This window comes from Salarias fasciatus (assembly GCF_902148845.1).
Source record: "Salarias fasciatus chromosome 7 unlocalized genomic scaffold, fSalaFa1.1 super_scaffold_4, whole genome shotgun sequence".
Taxonomy (NCBI): Eukaryota; Metazoa; Chordata; class Actinopteri; order Blenniiformes; family Blenniidae; genus Salarias; species Salarias fasciatus.
The window spans coordinates 28,178,525-28,194,347 of record NW_021941229.1 but is presented as its reverse complement, the minus strand read 5'-3'; the positions used below and the strand labels follow the sequence as shown (position 1 = coordinate 28,194,347).

Here is a 15,823-nt window from a genome sequence, read left to right as displayed (position 1 = left end):
ACAACATTTATTTACCAAACATTACTAAACATTGTTAAAGATGAAAACTGAACTGTACAACCTTCTGGCTGTTTGACATCTCATAAAAACCCTTCAGACTTCTTAAATGGTATCATTTCTGTCATGTTCACGTGATTCAAGTCAGTTTTAGTAAAACACCCGTTTCGGTGAGAGCTCACATTAACATCACTGCAACTAACAGACGTTTCCTTTTTCTCTCCAGCAAATGCAGGAATCCCCGTTCCAAAGGCTCCACGGTGTCTGTTCACAAAGGGTCCATAATCCATAGGTCACATGTGTCCCTGATGAAATCTATGGAATTTATTTACAGGTTTGTAACATAATAATGCGATTTTTACTTTTTATTTTTCAATACGAGGGACCTTTTCTGTGGAATACGTTAAGCCCAACTCTACCCAGACTCTGCCTTTAGTGGCCCCCCGGTGATTTGAGTTTGAGCCCCCTGGTATGAATATACTGTGTGTGTTTGTAAGTGTAAATGAGCGTTTATGCTTTGTTTTTGTAGGTTTTCACAAGGCCAGCGAATGAGGCAAGTTGGTCTCCTGGAAGGTGGTACTGCAGCAAGCAGCAGGACACGAAGGAAAATGGCCGAATCCATGAGAGAAGTATGAACTGAATTTGCGAAAATTCACAAGACTTGAATGAAACTAGTAGAACAATGGAAATCAGGAGCTCTCAACACATTTAATACATCTGTATGCCATACTCTAAGAATAATCTGAACAGGTGACATGTAGATGTGGCCCACCGTCGTGAATTTAACTGAACACGCTTTGCTCTCCTAAAGTCTGCCGGCGTGCAAGAAACAAACTTCGGCATCAAGGTCGAATGAAAACTGGTGACGGCCTTCATGATGTTGGACGAGAGCGAGTTGTCCCATGAAGAAAAGGGAGTCCTTCATGCAGATCATCCACATTCAGTTTATTTTCCTGTTCCGTGACAATATGTCATTTAAATTAATTAATTCAGTTTGTTTAAAGACCCATGAAATGTAAAATATCCTGCAGGCTGTCCAACATGGCTTTGCTGCCTGGATTTCTAAATAACCTGAACAGGAGGACTGAGAGCGTCTCGGATGGCCTCCAGCTCCTTCAGAACCGGAACCGAGGACACAGGGGAGGTCTCTGGACGTGACGGGACCGACTGCCGTCAGGAGACGAGCCTCATTCCTCTCGTCCGGGACGCCGACCTGCAGAGACCTTCAGACCTCCGGGCAGGTCGGTGTGTTTCTCGCCTCGCAGGTTCTCCTCCATCATCTGGAAGGAACACACTCTGAAGGTCAGACCCAGCAGAACCCTGCTGCTCTTCTGTCCTCAACAGAGACACAGACCGTCCTCCTGGTCTTGGTGTCCAGGCCCGTCTTCCCCAGCAGGTAGGACAGTTTGGTCAGAGCGGCCTCCGGAGTCATGTCCCCTCCAGAGATCACGCCGGCGTCCATCAGCGCCTGGAAGAGACAGAACCGACCGGGTTCCTGTGGATCCTGACGGAGGCGGCGCCGCGGCAGCAGTACCTGTCCGGTGGCGTAGGTCATGGACACGGTTCCTCGCAGACACTGCGTACAGTTGACGACGATGACGCCGTTGTCCGTGGCCTTCTTCAGCGCCTGCAGCAGGTCCTGGTCTTTATCGGGGGCGTTCCCGCTGCCGTAGGTCTCCAGGACCACCCCCTGCAGGTCCTGGTGCAGGAACGCCTTCACCTGGACCACAAGACACGGGTCGGTTCTCCACAGCCCGGAACTCACCGCGAGGTTCTGCCAACGGTCCCTTCAGAGAACACACCCCTGAAGACACCAGAACACAGAAGACGCCAGACCGTCCTCTGGTGGAGTCGCTACGGAGAACACCACTCGCTAACCGGTTCTTCACCACTCCAGGTGGTTCTCTTCTCCAGGTGTCTCATTGGTCTCCAGCATTATGGATCCATGAGGATCTCATTCATCACTTCATTCTCTCAGATCCTCATCTCTCCTTCAGAACACGCCCCCTTCTGACCTTCCAGGATTCATCCTTTCATCTGATTCACATTCGCTCTGCGATACACCAGAGAGAACCTTTCCGGTTCCGTCTGAAGGTTCTCCTGCTCCAGGGAGACGTCCGGCTCTCTGTGGGTCTCAGAGTAACGTCTGACTGGAGGAACCTGCTGGTTCCATGAAGCTGGGACTCACCGTGGCGGCAGTGATTCCCGGGAACAGTCGGAGCAGGCCGATGTTCCGGCTCAGGTGTCTGCTGACCTGGAACTTGTCCGTGGATTTGTCCTTCCACAGGATGTCCGTGTTGACTGGAGGAGAGACGGAGAGGACAGGCTAGAAGACAGCTCAGAGTTTCTGGTCAGCAGACAGGAGCTCTGCGACCGACCTTTGATGTGAGCCTCAGTGGAGGCCAGAGGAACCAGGTTCGGGGAGCAGAAGGCATCGAAGCTCTCAGCATCCACCTTGGTGGAGCAGTTCCCTCGGTAGAGCTTGTTGTAGAAATACAGGGAGACCTGAGAACCAGGCAGAGAGAACATCTTCAGACTGGACCAGAAAGAAAGTCCACAAGGTTCTTCCTGTCCTGGAAAGGTTCCTCAGGATGGTGAAGTGACGGCTCAGAGGACATGTTCCTTAACGGTGCAATAAGTAATATTTCATCACCAAATACCCCCCGAGAGAGACGCCCCACAGTTTAGTGAGTTTAGACAGGCGAGGGGCATCGCACCAATGGAGCAGACATGGAACACACAGAATCTGGCAACTTTGGGAGTTCTTATGTGATTGGCTCTGGAACCAGGAAGTGGGGACCAACTCCAGGAACCAGGAAGTAGTGATGAGCTAGCCCCGCCCACCAGAGTAGTTCCGTGAAACACAAAGATAGTTAAAATGTCTGCTGGTCGGACGAGGAGTTTGGAGGAAGAGCAGCGGCTCATTGATTGATGCTCAGCATGTCTTAGCTAGCTGCTAGCCACTAGCTCCTAGCTGCTAGCCACTAGCTCCTAGCTCCTAGCTGCTAGCCACTAGCTCCTAGCTGCTAGCCACTAGCTCCTAGCCACTAGCTCCTAGCTGCTAGCCACTAGCTCCTAGCTGCTAGCCACTAGCTCCTAGCTGCTAGCCGGCCACTAGGGGGACTTCCACTTCCGGTCTAGACCGGTCAATGAGCCGGTTTCTTCCTCATCGGGCTTTACTTCCTCTCTGCTCAGTGCTGGTTTCGGCCACAGCGCCTCCAGGTGCTCAGCTGGTGTAACGACGTGACGTAGTCCAGGAGTTTGGTCTGATCTCAGAAAACCAAAACCTGAACCGAGTCCCGGACTGTCCTGGTGTGAGAGCGGCCTGGAGAATCAGCGAGGTGACGTCCTCGTCTCACCTCAGGAATGTCAAACTGTCCGGCGAGCAGCAGCGCCCCCAGCAGGTTGTCTCTGCCGTCGTTCCTCAACTCGTAGATCGGCACCTGAAGACAGAAAGACGTCTTCAGCTCCGTCAGGGCCGGACAAGGACGGAGCGGCGAGACGGCGGCTCACCTGGGCGCCGGTGACCACCACCGGTTTCCGCAGGTGTTCACACAGGAAGGACAGGGCGGACGCCGTGTAGGCCATGGTGTCGGTACCGTGAAGGACCACGAATCCTGCGTACGTCTCGTAGTTTTTCTGGAGGACAGAGAAAAGGACGAGGACATGCAGTGGATGGTTTCAGGTTCCGGGACCTTCCGGCCGTTCCAGTTCCCTTCTGATTGGGGAAATCCAGAAACCACAAACAAGACGACTCAGTTTTCTGGTTTGATGTCCGGAGACGAAAACCAGGAGTGGCTCGTCTCCCGTTTCTGGTTTGAAAGTTGGAATCAAAAAACCAAAATTCATGATTTGAAGCTTGTTTCACCAGAAAACCAAAGAACAGAAACAAACCATCGCTGGAGAACACGTCATTCAAAAGACGGACTTCCTGCTGAGTTCTGGTTCTGGCTCTACCAGACCTTCATGTCCGTCTTGTGATGGTACTCGTGTGTTCTGGGTTTGGTAGCTGGATGTGATGCGTGATGCAGGTGGCGCTGTTGAGCTGTTTTCTAGTTACTGTGAATTTCCCCCAAGTTATGAAACTTTTCTCCAGGAACCTTTAGAGCCTCAAACACTGGAACGTGTCAGAGAACGTCATATTTCCGGAGCGGTTCCTTCTCTCAACACATGGATCTCAGGGAAAGGATGAAGCACCTCGATGTCGGTCCCGATCTTGACCCAGTCCTCGGGGGTCATGTTGGAGGAGTCCAGCAGAGGGTTGTACTCATCGATGGTGTAGACCACCCTCTTCCTCTCAGCACTCTCACTGAATGAAGGAGAAGAAGAGACGTGAAGGGACATGTCTCTGTCTTTGCATGTGGGACGTTCACAGCAGGAGGACAGAAAGCGAGGACAGAGACAGGACGATGATCTGATGCTTCATGTTCCTGAAACTCCGCCGGATGAAGCTGATTGTCAGAAGAGCAGGAAGCTGAAAGCTGACTGTCTTGATGTGGAGTTTTATTTTCAAACAGCACCAACTAGTGGACCAACGGGAAAACTACACCCTGTTCCTGTGTCTGTGTCCCCCAGTAGAACCACGGAGTCTCCAGTAGAACCATGGAGTCCCCACTAGAACCACGGAGTCCCCAGTAGAACCATGGAGTCCCCACTAGAACCATGGAGTCCCCAGTAGAACCATGGAGTCCCCAGTAGAACCACGGAGTCTCCAGTAGAACCATGGAGTACCCAGCAGAACCATGGAGTCCCCAGTAGAACCATGGAGTCCCCAGTAGAACCACGGAGTCCCCAGTAGAACCACGGAGTCTCCAGTAGAACCATGGAGTACCCAGCAGAACCATGGAGTCCCCAGTAGAACCACGGAGTCCCCAGTAGAACCACGGAGTCCCCCAGTAGAACCACGGAGTCCCCAGTAGAACCATGGAGTCCCCCAGTAGAACCACGGAGTCCCCCAGTAGAACCACGGAGTCCCCAGTAGAACCATGGAGTACCCAGTAGAACCACGGAGTCCCCAGTAGAACCACGGAGTCCCCAGTCGGAGCACAGTCCACTGTCTGCTCTATCAATCAGCTCCACAGCTAAAAACACAACATGACCAACAACAACATGCTGGATCATGTGATCGCCCACCAAGCGTTCTTCACATCTGAGAGACGGTTCCAGGTCTAGAACAAAGACGAGGTTTCAGTGGAACATGAAGCAGAGCAGCGGCAGGAGCTTCGTCAGCGGAGCAGAGGCTCAGTGGACTCACGGCAGAACCAGGGTTTGATCCCCGTAGCGCTCACGCAGGCGGTGCTTCTCAGCATAGTCCTGGTCGTGCAGGATGGGAAGCGAACGCAGGAACTTCAGGAGCAGGCCGGGGACGGGGACGAGACCTGAGGGACAGGACACAGGGGGGACTGAGTCTGGAGGAGTTCTAGAAGAGAACCATGGAGGAACCATCAGCTTCAGTCCTCTGCTGAAGCCCAGCGGGACGTTTGACTGACGGTTCAGGTCCTGGAGCCGAGGCCCAGAGGAACCAAACACAGCTCATCGTCTTCAACACACCGAGACACACACTCCTCACAGAGAGACTGAGGTCTGGTGACTGAGAGCTTTTCTGGACCGGTTCCTGGTCTGGTGGCTCTGTGGAGCTGCTAGCAGTGTGCTAGCTGTTAGCACCATGGACCACTAGAGCAGGCTAACAGCTAGCAGTGTGGAACAGAGGAGGCGTAGCAGAGGACGAGCTGTCCTGAGGAGGACGTGATGGAGGAGGGAGGAGGTGGAGGTGGAGGCTACTGGAGCAGGTAACGGAGGAGCTGACGGGGGAGGAAGTGGAGGTGGGAGGACTGGAGGAGAAGGATGCTGGAGGAGGTGATGGAGGAGCTGTCAGAGATGGTGATGGTGGAGAGTGGAGTGGAGGAGGAGGCTGGTGACGCAGGAGGTGGAGGCTGGAGGAGGCGACGGAGGAGGGAGGAGGTGGAGGAGGGAGGAGGTGGAGGAGGATGCTGGAGGAGGGAGGAGGTGGAGGAGGTGGAGGAGGAGGCTGGTGAAGCAGGAGGATTCTCGGAGGAGAAGCAGACGTGCAGAGTGGATCTGTGGGTGGAGAACATGTTAAAGTTGATTGGCCAATTGGTGAGGAGCTGACACCCAAGACACGCCCCAAAGCACCGCCCCCTCATTTACATATCAACTCAGCAACACATAAATAAATAAATACAAGTGGAAATAAATACAGGCATCAGAATTAATGAGGAAATAAATTTCACAAACACCAAATAAGTAAATAAATAGACTGAAATGAAAATGACAAAATAAATACATTTTCAGTCACATTTTATAGATTTTCTTGTTGAAAAAAAAATTGTATGATTTATTAGCACATAAATGTATTTGTTGACACATTTTTATATTTCAGTATTTCTCTTTAATGATTTCAGTTTGGGTCCTCCGGTACTTGTAATGAATCTGTCAGGGCACATTGTACACATCATTAAAAATGTGGAACATATTTATGGTGCAAAATAAGTATTTTTAAGGTTGAAAAACTCCTTAATGCACCTTTAAGTATGTTGTGTATCTTCATCCAAACTTCCTTTGAATGTCACATGACAGGGTCAGAGGTCATGGGTTTCACCTGGAGTTTGAGAGAGGAGTTCTATGGGTGGAAAAGGGAAGGATAGAGATTCTTCTATAACGGCCCAGTCTAAGTTATATTGTCCAGTCCAATGTTTGGCAAGTTCTTCCATGTCAAAGGAGATGTAGTGCAGTCTTGGGTCGGGTCAGGCCAGCCCTCCCTGTTCCCTGGTGGGTCAGGTAAGATACAGTACTAGGTAAGGCCAGTCCTCCCTGGTCCCTGGTGGGTCAGGTAAGGTACCAGGTAAGACCAGTCCTCCCTGGTCCCTGGTGGGTCAGGTAAGGTACCGTACGAGGTGAGGCCAGTCCTCCCTGGTCCTGGGTAAACACAGCTTTACCTTTTCTCTTCCCAGAGAAACTCCTTGATCAGTGCGTAACATTGATTAAAAATGTCGGGGGACGCTGTAACTGGCAGCATCATCAGGGGACAGTTGAACTGAGGTGAGACCAGTATTCTGATTACAGTTACTCTTCCCCACAAGGTCAGCCTTATTTTATTCCATTTGTCCAAATTAATTTCCATCTGTTTTAAAACTGGATGAAAGGTTAAATGTGGCATTTCTTCCACCTCCTGCATATTTTAATTCCTAAATATTTCAGTCCATTTGGAGTCCACCTGATATCTTATCCCCCTATCTAATCCCAGGTACTGGCCTTGTTGGGGCTTTGTTCAGTTCATCCTGTATCCGGATACATTAGCGTAGCGTGGTATTGTGAGGCGTTGAGTGATTTGGATCTTTCAGCAGAATGAGTGTGTCGTCTGCATAAAGCAGTACTCTGTGCAGTGGCGTGGCGTATCTGAGGACTCTATCAACCATTGTGCGGACCGTCTTGGCTTCGAGGAGTGCGACAGCCTGCTTGTCCTGCTTCGATCTGGTCACCTCCTTTTCAGATCTGTGAGGTATCATCTCCACTTGCCAGAGTCTTTCGACATGCTTATACAACTCATCCAGCTGGGGTGGGGATGAGGTAAACGGGCACAGAGGTGTGTGGGTTAGCCGCCCCATGAACTGACTAGGGCCTTGCAGAGTCCACCCAAGCTTGGTGTGGATGGCGGCTGGGCTACTAGGTGCACCTAATCTCACTGGCTCTATGGGGGTGATCAGATGGGGTTGGTCAGAACCGATGAGAAGCAATGGCTGGGCTTCCTTTCAAGCCGGATGGGGATGCCACACAGGTGCTTGAACTTCCTCCGAAGTTGTTCAACAGGATAGGTGTGATGGGCTAAGTTGAGACGACCAGCTGTGAAGGCTCCATTGATCTTGTGGACCATCTGAGGTTTCGTCGTTGAGGAGATGCTGAAAGACACAGTGTGTCCATTAAGTACCTGGATATCTTGACGGACGGTACGAAGAGGCAGGTTTTCAGGAACGCCTTTCATGCTGAGGGACTTTGCTGCTGTGGAGAGGAGCATGGTTCTCTCGGATCCATCATCCAAAACCGCAAAGGTGTTCAGGGTCCGATTCTCATAGTGCACAAGAACTGGAACAACCTTTAACATAACACGGTTCCCTGTTCCAGGTTGATCCAAGTAGAGGGTGTCAGAGGCGGAGCTTGTTAAGCAACTCTCTTCTTGGGCTGCCACATTGATGGCACTGCTTCCAGGTCGTGCATTTATCTCATGAAGGGCTCTGAGGTGTTTTCCCTGACAGAGGTTGCAGGGTTTCTTTAATGTGCACTGAGCAGCCTGATGGGATCTGGTGCAATGCCAGCACCTTTTGTTGACTTTAAGCCATTCCTTTAGTTGCTCTTTGGAAAGTTTGGTCACCTCAGCGCACTGACTGAAGTGATGCTCGGTGCTCTCACAATAGGCACAGTAGGTTTTGCTTCCGCCTTTCTTCTTAGCAGGATCTCCTTTGTATGGTGGGTGTGCAGGTTCTGAGGTTTCCTTGGCACCATGCAGGACAGTCACTGTTTGTCGACCAGGATAACTTTCGGTCTTTGCATACTGCCTCTCCCTTCCACCCTTCTCAACCTGCTGACTGTCGAAGCCCTGACACCATGACTTGTAGCGAAGCCAATCAGAGAAATCGTTGAGCGTGTAGGTGGCCCCAGTTTGTTTGAACTTGTCACGGCGGAAGTTGGCTCTCTGCTCTGGGGGGAGTTTGCTCAGCAATCGAGCCACATGGGAGCCACAGTTCAGTTCGACATGGCCCTCGGGCCCCAGGGTTTGCAGCAGACCCACCAGCGATTGTATCTGAAGGGCGAATCTTTGGAATGCTGCTGCATTGCCGCGCTTTATTTCTGGGCCATCTAAGACACCTGCTATTTTCTTCAGGGCGAACTGGTGAGGTTGCCCGAACTTGTCGTGGAGAGGCATCATGGTGTCGGTGTAAGGGGTCGGTGAGTTCAGGTAAGCATCAGCAATAAGTCTGGCCTCATCCAGTCTCAGGTGATCAACAAGTATGTGGTACTTGAAGAGTTCGGTGGCAGTAGGTGGGAGTAGGTTCTCGAGTGCTATACGTAGCCTGGCAAATTCTGAGGGATCAGGGTGAATGAATTTAGGAATGGTGGGCTGAGGACCCCTATATACGGGTTCACTTGGAGGGGGAGGAGTCACCATGTGCCTAGGGGCCTGCATCTGAGGGACCGCGCTGGGGGAAGGCAGGGCAGAGTGGGTTTGCACAGGAGCCACATATGTTGGGCTGGTGTAGGTGGGAGGAGGGCGCGAAGGGGGCTGGGCCGGTTGATTAGGGTAGTAAGCCTGAGTTTGAGGTGGAGCTGTAAAGTGAGGTTTGGTGGTTGGGTATGCAGCATCAGGAACAGGGTGGTATTGCTGGCTTTGGATGAACTGCTGTCCACCTACTGTAAGGTTACTCAGGCTTTCATGTAGCTCTTCATCTGGTCCTGGCCATGGTGGAGGGTCAGGCCACTCTTCATCATCTCCTGGATTTGGTGTTGCAGCAGTGGCACCTGCACTAGTTCCCGCCATGCTGACTGGGGGAGGGTGATGGTTGTAGTGTTGGGAGGTAGCCGACTGGCTCATACCTGTTCTCAGGGAGTGGACCTCCTCCATTAGTGCTTTGACTTCTCGTCGTGCCCTGTTAAGCTCCTGTATGCCTTCATGAAGGTCTCGATGTGACTGGAGCAGCCGGGCATTCTCCTCTTGGAGGGCTCTGAATCCTACGTGGGAATGGGAGTCTGAAAACATACGAGTGAGTTCTGGAGGTGGGACCCATCCTGTATCTCTACTGAGGTGGTTGCTTGGGGATGGCTGAGGAGTTTCACTACGAGCAGCATTCCCATCCAAGGTTGTGGAGAGTGGTCTAGGTGCATGGAAGGAGGTCATCCGGACCGGGTTTCCATGAGGCAGGTTGATGCTTCTCTCTGAGACAGCAGGTGATAGGTTCCACTGTGGTGGGTCTCTCTCAGGATATCTGCCAAAACTCATCTCATAGTCTTCAAACCTGACAGGGCGGTGAATTTGTCGTCTAGGCCTCACATCACAGTGAGGGTCTGGCTCCATCTTGAATACTGCATCCGGCTCGAAGGACCAATGTTGAGGTGAGGACTAGGCAAACCAGTTCGTTCAGGATTATGCAATAAACAAGATGGTGTATCGGTCAGGATACAGGAATGAGGCCGATGTTCCTTTGTTGGACTGTGAGGGTCAGTCCATTTATTGCGGTTCACAGGCAGTGTTGTAACAGTCTGAAACAAACATAAATCCAAATGAATGTAACAGACTCAATTTGTAACAAAATAAACATATAAGAACATAAATCCTCATAAATCTGCTCCCATGAGCATGTATTCACATAATAATACACACAACAAGCACCAAATCAGAATAGTAAATGTTAACATAACCAGATGCTTTTAAACACCTGACAGACTCACTATTCAGGTAATCTCCCTAAACCAAATGGCTCAAATAACATAAATGTTGTAATGGTGCCACCCTGTGGCCAAAGAAGGAACATAACATGGGGTGGCGCGCACGCCGCTGATATCCGCCCACAGATGCTCGTTATGGCCGCGACTCCCAACGGAAAACATTAAACTACTTAGAATATACAAAATATGGAAAATATGGACCCACACAAACACTTAAAGGGAGATAATCAGCTGGGATAACTGAGGAAGAGACGCCATACTCAACCACTGGACAGCTTTGATGCTAATCAACTCGTAAGGAACATAATTACAATCAACAATGGAAAATATGAAACAGAAACAGGACAGCTTACTTCTCGTCAATGACTTAACACGCCGTGACTAAGATGAACATCGGATGGAGACTTCAGAAGGTAAGGACAGCGAACGCCGGTGTAGGTACCAGATGTGTCCGGGCTGCCAAATCTGTCCGGGGCTGCGCCTGCCGATGACGTGTCACATTCTGATTGGGTTTAATGACGTATCACATTATGATTGACAGTATGATTGGTTGTAAAAATACAGCGTTCGTTTTGATACCGGTGAAGAGCGATCCGTCATTCCCACCACTGTGGGAAAAAACGTTATGTTTTTGTTTTTTTTCCTGTGTGTAGCACAAATGTTTTGTGTATGAAATGTGCAATATAATTGTGAGGTTTGCAGCTCTTTTTGGTTTCATGTCTATGTTGACTTCAAATTACTTTTTGCCTCTGTCAATGTGAAATTGTGCTGGGAAAAAATAGATTAACAGAAAAATATGTCGTTGCAGCCCTGCTTTCATTGCAGTTGACACAAGTATGCCAAATAAGTGCTATAGTTATTCTACACTTCAGCCAATATCTGTTTTTTTAGATAGCTGGGAAAAATGAAAACTCAGCTGTTAAAGCACAGCCACTGCCCACTATGGTGAGCGTCAGGCTGTACTTAAAGGTGTAATACAACATTTTGATTTCCGGGTGGATCACCTAAATAATTGGTGGGTCTGTTTGTCAATCATTCTGACGAGCTGCTTTCGTAAGGCGGTTCTCCGTGCTTGCGCCCAATCAGCTTCTCCCTTTTGCGCATTCAGAGTGTTTCTGTAGCCGTGAGCTTCTGAGCTCGTACTTACCGATGGCGAGTCTGACATAATGAAACTGTAGCTGTTTCGGGGAAAAAAAGCTTTATTTATGAGCGAGGCGGATCGCAGAAACTGTACAGAGCCGTGCACGCCGGAGAAGAGGAGATCGCGCTCGTACACTTCCGCGTTTCCTGGGAGAAGCAGGAGAGCCGGGCGGATGGTCTGGAGCATGGCGTTGTTCAAAAAGTGAGTAACAGACGTGGGGCTTCGTCTTTTCGAGAAAATGTTGTATTCCACCTTTAAGGTAAGATTTATACTTTATTGTGCTGGTGTAGTGTATACAACAGTAATATTTAGGTCTCAGTAGCCTTAAAATTCAGTACAAGATAGATCCAGCAACTAATATATAAATGAAAACTTGTGAGAAATCCATAGAATTTTGTAAAGAGGATTGGAAATGATGTGACCCTTAAAGCCTGTGACAGAGCAGGGTCACTTTGTTGCAGTCCTGCTGTCTTAAACATAAATTTACAGTGGAGCAAAAATATGGAAATGACTGTGTTGTTAAACAGCTTGTGCAGGGAGGAGCTGCTGCTGTCTGGAGTCCTGGTGAACATGCAGACGCTTCCATGGTGTGATCTAAGGTGCCTTACTTAAACATGCACTTTAACTTGCATTATTTTCGGTCTAACACAGGTAATAGTCTGCTCCAGAACGGACTGAAAACAGAAGCTGACTCCCACTGTCTGCCTGACTGCTTCCAGTTACATCGAGGGGTTCACTTTTGAACAATACTGTTATTTCTTAATATCCAAAATTGTATTGATATTTTCACCAATCCAGGTTTGATGTGGTTGGACTGAAATGTTATCAGTCATTAAATTATGAAACTTACTGAGCTAACCCTGTTGTTCACACTGTTGTCAGTGTCTGATGGTTCGGCTGTGTCATTATCAGGCTGTTAGATTCTTTTATGAAGTTTGTTATTAAGGGTTTATCAACCGGGCGTCCATTAGTTTGTGTAAAAAATAACCGTTCCATCGGGCTTGTGGTCTTTTTTTCTCTGAGTCCTGTTATGAAGATTTTTTGTTATTAATTCTTGCTTTTTTTCTACAGATTTTTTGAATTGAAATGTCAATATGGTTTGTCCTTTGCACTGTGACATTGTTTTTGATGATATATTTTAACTAAAAAGGTGCATGTTTTAAATAAAAGAATGGCATTAAAACAAAGCCAGAAATATGCTGTATAAATAAACTTATCTTGCTTTGCCTTGCAAAAGAATTGACTTTAATTTGCAGCTACCATAAGTCTCTGAATGCTGTAAAGATCTGTGCTGGCCATATGAAAGACAGCAGGTCAAATAAATTCAGTGGTATGGCTAAGGAAACTGCCAGTAAAAGCATGCTGACACATAAGTAACACTGGACTATTGTAAATCCTGTTGATTTGTTTGTATCATTCTTAGTGACTTGACAAATACTGTGGACATATTTAAATTCAATTGATATTGAAGCTTCAGACGATGTACCATGTTTTTTACAGTGTCTCAAATACCTTAAGTGTCACAAATCTCTTTATTACTCAATAGGTTATGAATGAAATAATTTGATTAATTTAACAGATGTTATGTATTGATGTGTCACTGTTTGAATTATATTAACCATTACAATTTTCATCACAAATATCTGGTAATATTTGGTATTTTATAATTAAACCATTGGTTTTGCCTACAGAGGCAGTGTCTTCATTTAAAAAGTGCAAGAACTACTGCATTACGAAAAAAAAATAAGAATTAAAAAAATCTTGTGATGTGTCACTCCCTAAATATATATTAAACTTTAAAAATCTCCATTTCAAATATCTAGCGATCTGTCTAGCAATCAATATGTTGTTTGTCCCCGGGGACTTGCCGTAGGAAGCGGTGACGTCATCGGCAGGCCCGGACACATCTGGTACCGACACCGGACAAACTCACTCAGGAAAACAGGAAACATTCACTTCCTACTACTCGTGACTACGTCACACCCTCTTTTCAGAACATAGCAAAGTCTTTAATACATCTGGTGAAGACGGCCGGTGGTTCCAGTGAGACGCTGAGCAGCAGCGGTGGAAGAGGACAGCCCTGTCTCCTGGCTCTTTTAGGCTACAGAAGGGCGAATAAAGGCCTCAGTACGCTTCCCCGTCGCAGCGACGTCGTTCCTACAACGCCACTGAACACATCCTGCTTCTGCGTCAAGGGAACGCCCTCCTCTGCAATTTCACCGCCAAGCCGCTAGGGGGCGTGGTGGTGTCTTTGTTTTGCAATCGGCAGTCACAACAACAATGCGGCTTCCCTAGCTCCGGCTTCACCTAGACATAAAGCTACAGGCACAGATCTATAGACATATATATCTAGAAACGCGTGCACTTACCAAACATATATCTGCATATCGACGCCTTCTTAAAATAATCGCCTCAGTCATTTTTTAAGATTTTTCAGGAAACACAAAAAAGTATTCCATTGGTTGAATATATATTTACTAACAATGTTAATCAAAACAGCTGTTCCAACAGATGCATATTGACATACAAACAACAAGGTCAGTCAAACAAGCAACATGAGAGAATTAAATGACTTAGGCACATTTTGTTCATGCCTTTGTGACTTCGGCAATTTTAAACCTTCTTCCCTGTCAGGTATAAACTCTAACAAACTAACTAACTAGAGCTATGAATATGTCAATCCTTTCACTTTACCAGATAAAACCATGAGTCTGAGATTCCCGAGGGACGCTTCGGATGGAACCATACCAGATGGTTCGATGAGTCTTTTGCCCCTATGCCCCGGTCAGATGACCGATTTGCAAGTGAGGACCTGCGAGCCTCCATCAGAGTTTCCTCTGGCCTCGGCATAGCTCACCGTGCCTGGCAGGATCGCATGATCTGTTTAACTGAGGATGTAGGCAATATTACCAGAGGTGGCCAGCATCGTGAAGAGATGATTTAGGCCAAAAAATCATTTTTGGAAAAAAATGACTTACGTACGGCCCGAACGCACTGGACGCGGAAGCGCCTCCCATGTTAACCTATCTGACTGGCCGCACACAGCGCGCAGGGGGGCGCCGCTCGCGCTCTGCAGCGCCCGCTCCGCTTCGTTCTATTTTTCACGCGAGCTGCGAGCGGCGAGAACGCCAGTTGTCAAGCTGGATCAAGCAGATCGGACCAGACAGGAAGTCGGAAACAGAAAAGGCAAGAGAATCCGGTCAATTTTCAAAATAAAATAAATGAAATGACGATTAGTTACGGTGTTGCTGGTCCATCGGTCACTTGGGTCTAATCACAAGAGAGATGGACACACACACAAACAGACATATGCACGTACGCACCCAATCAAACACACACACACACACACACACACACGGTGTCCACGGCGCGAGTCGCTACGGACGCCGCGGTCCCCCGCGCCTCCTGTATGAACCGTCAGATCGGTTAACAGTTGCGCCGATCTGACAGTCGGTGCGCGGCGCTTCCCACTTCCGCATCAGAAGCGACGCGTCCCGTGAACCAGGCGTTTGTCCCCCCCGCCGGCGGCCTGCCCCACCATGTGAACGACTCCCTATCTCTCAATGATAAAGAATCTTTAAAAAATTCCTGGATCCAGACGGTGATCCGGATCATCACCAAAATTTAATCAATTGTCAGTTCGCCCAAGACCCCCCTTTCCACTAAGTTTCATTGCAATCCGTCCATTACTTTTTCCGGGATCTTGCTAACAAACCAACCAACAAACCAACAAACCAACAAACCAACATGATTCCATAACCTCCTGGTGGAGGTCATTATGTTGCTTTTCGGTTTTCCTTTTCAGATCAACACACACACACACACACACAGGGAGAGAGGGCGACAGAGAGAGGCACCGCACGCTGATGAGAGCACTCCGCTCCGATCACCCCCCGATCACACTGTGTGATTATATCTGGTGTTCTTACGGCTGTTGGTGACTGATCTGAGCTGTGGGAGCTCTGCCTCTCTGAGGGCCACATTCTAGTTCTGTTTGAGTTAAGTCTTTACTGTCCCTCTCTTTGCAGGACTCCCAGAACCTTTTATATTCCAACTAATAATTCTAACAACATTTCAGCCATTTAATAATGAAGAAGAAAATCTGTCTTCTGGCCTTGTTCATAATGTCAGTGTTTCATCTGATGCTCTGTAGTCTTTCTCTTTCACATAGTTTTTGTCCTGTCCAGGTTTTTCAAAGTAAAAAAAAAAAAAAAAAGAACATACAGTACA

The 15,823-nt window shown here is 48.4% G+C and overlaps 1 protein-coding gene across 1 annotated transcript; it reads right to left on the bottom strand.

Annotated features, from left to right (window-relative positions):
• Positions 1–1,184: 1,184 nt before the first annotated feature.
• Positions 1,185–8,938, bottom strand: LOC115382623 (60 kDa lysophospholipase-like). Its single transcript, XM_030084440.1, has 10 exons — positions 8,878–8,938; positions 5,252–5,375; positions 4,195–4,306; positions 3,511–3,636; positions 3,357–3,440; positions 2,376–2,502; positions 2,186–2,298; positions 1,532–1,717; positions 1,352–1,465; positions 1,185–1,277 (listed from the first exon to the last, which is right to left on the bottom strand). The coding sequence occupies exons 1-10, from the start codon at positions 8,936–8,938 to the stop codon at positions 1,185–1,187; spliced, it is 1,140 nt and encodes a 379-aa protein (XP_029940300.1).
• Positions 8,939–15,823: the final 6,885 nt, after the last annotated feature.

What these genes read in the sequence shown, in the direction of transcription:
- LOC115382623 (XM_030084440.1), bottom strand. Translation starts at nt 8,938, where the DNA reads ATGATGCCTCTCCACGACAAGTTCGGGCAACCTCACCAGTTCGCCCTG. An exon ending in CGGGAATCACTGCCGCCACG is followed by an intron (nt 1,718 to 2,185) that starts GTGAGTCCCAGC and finishes CTTGTGGTCCAG; the next exon opens with GTGAAGGCGTTCCTGCACCA. An exon ending in TGACCTACGCCACCGGACAG is followed by an intron (nt 1,466 to 1,531) that starts GTACTGCTGCCG and finishes TGTCTCTTCCAG; the next exon opens with GCGCTGATGGACGCCGGCGT.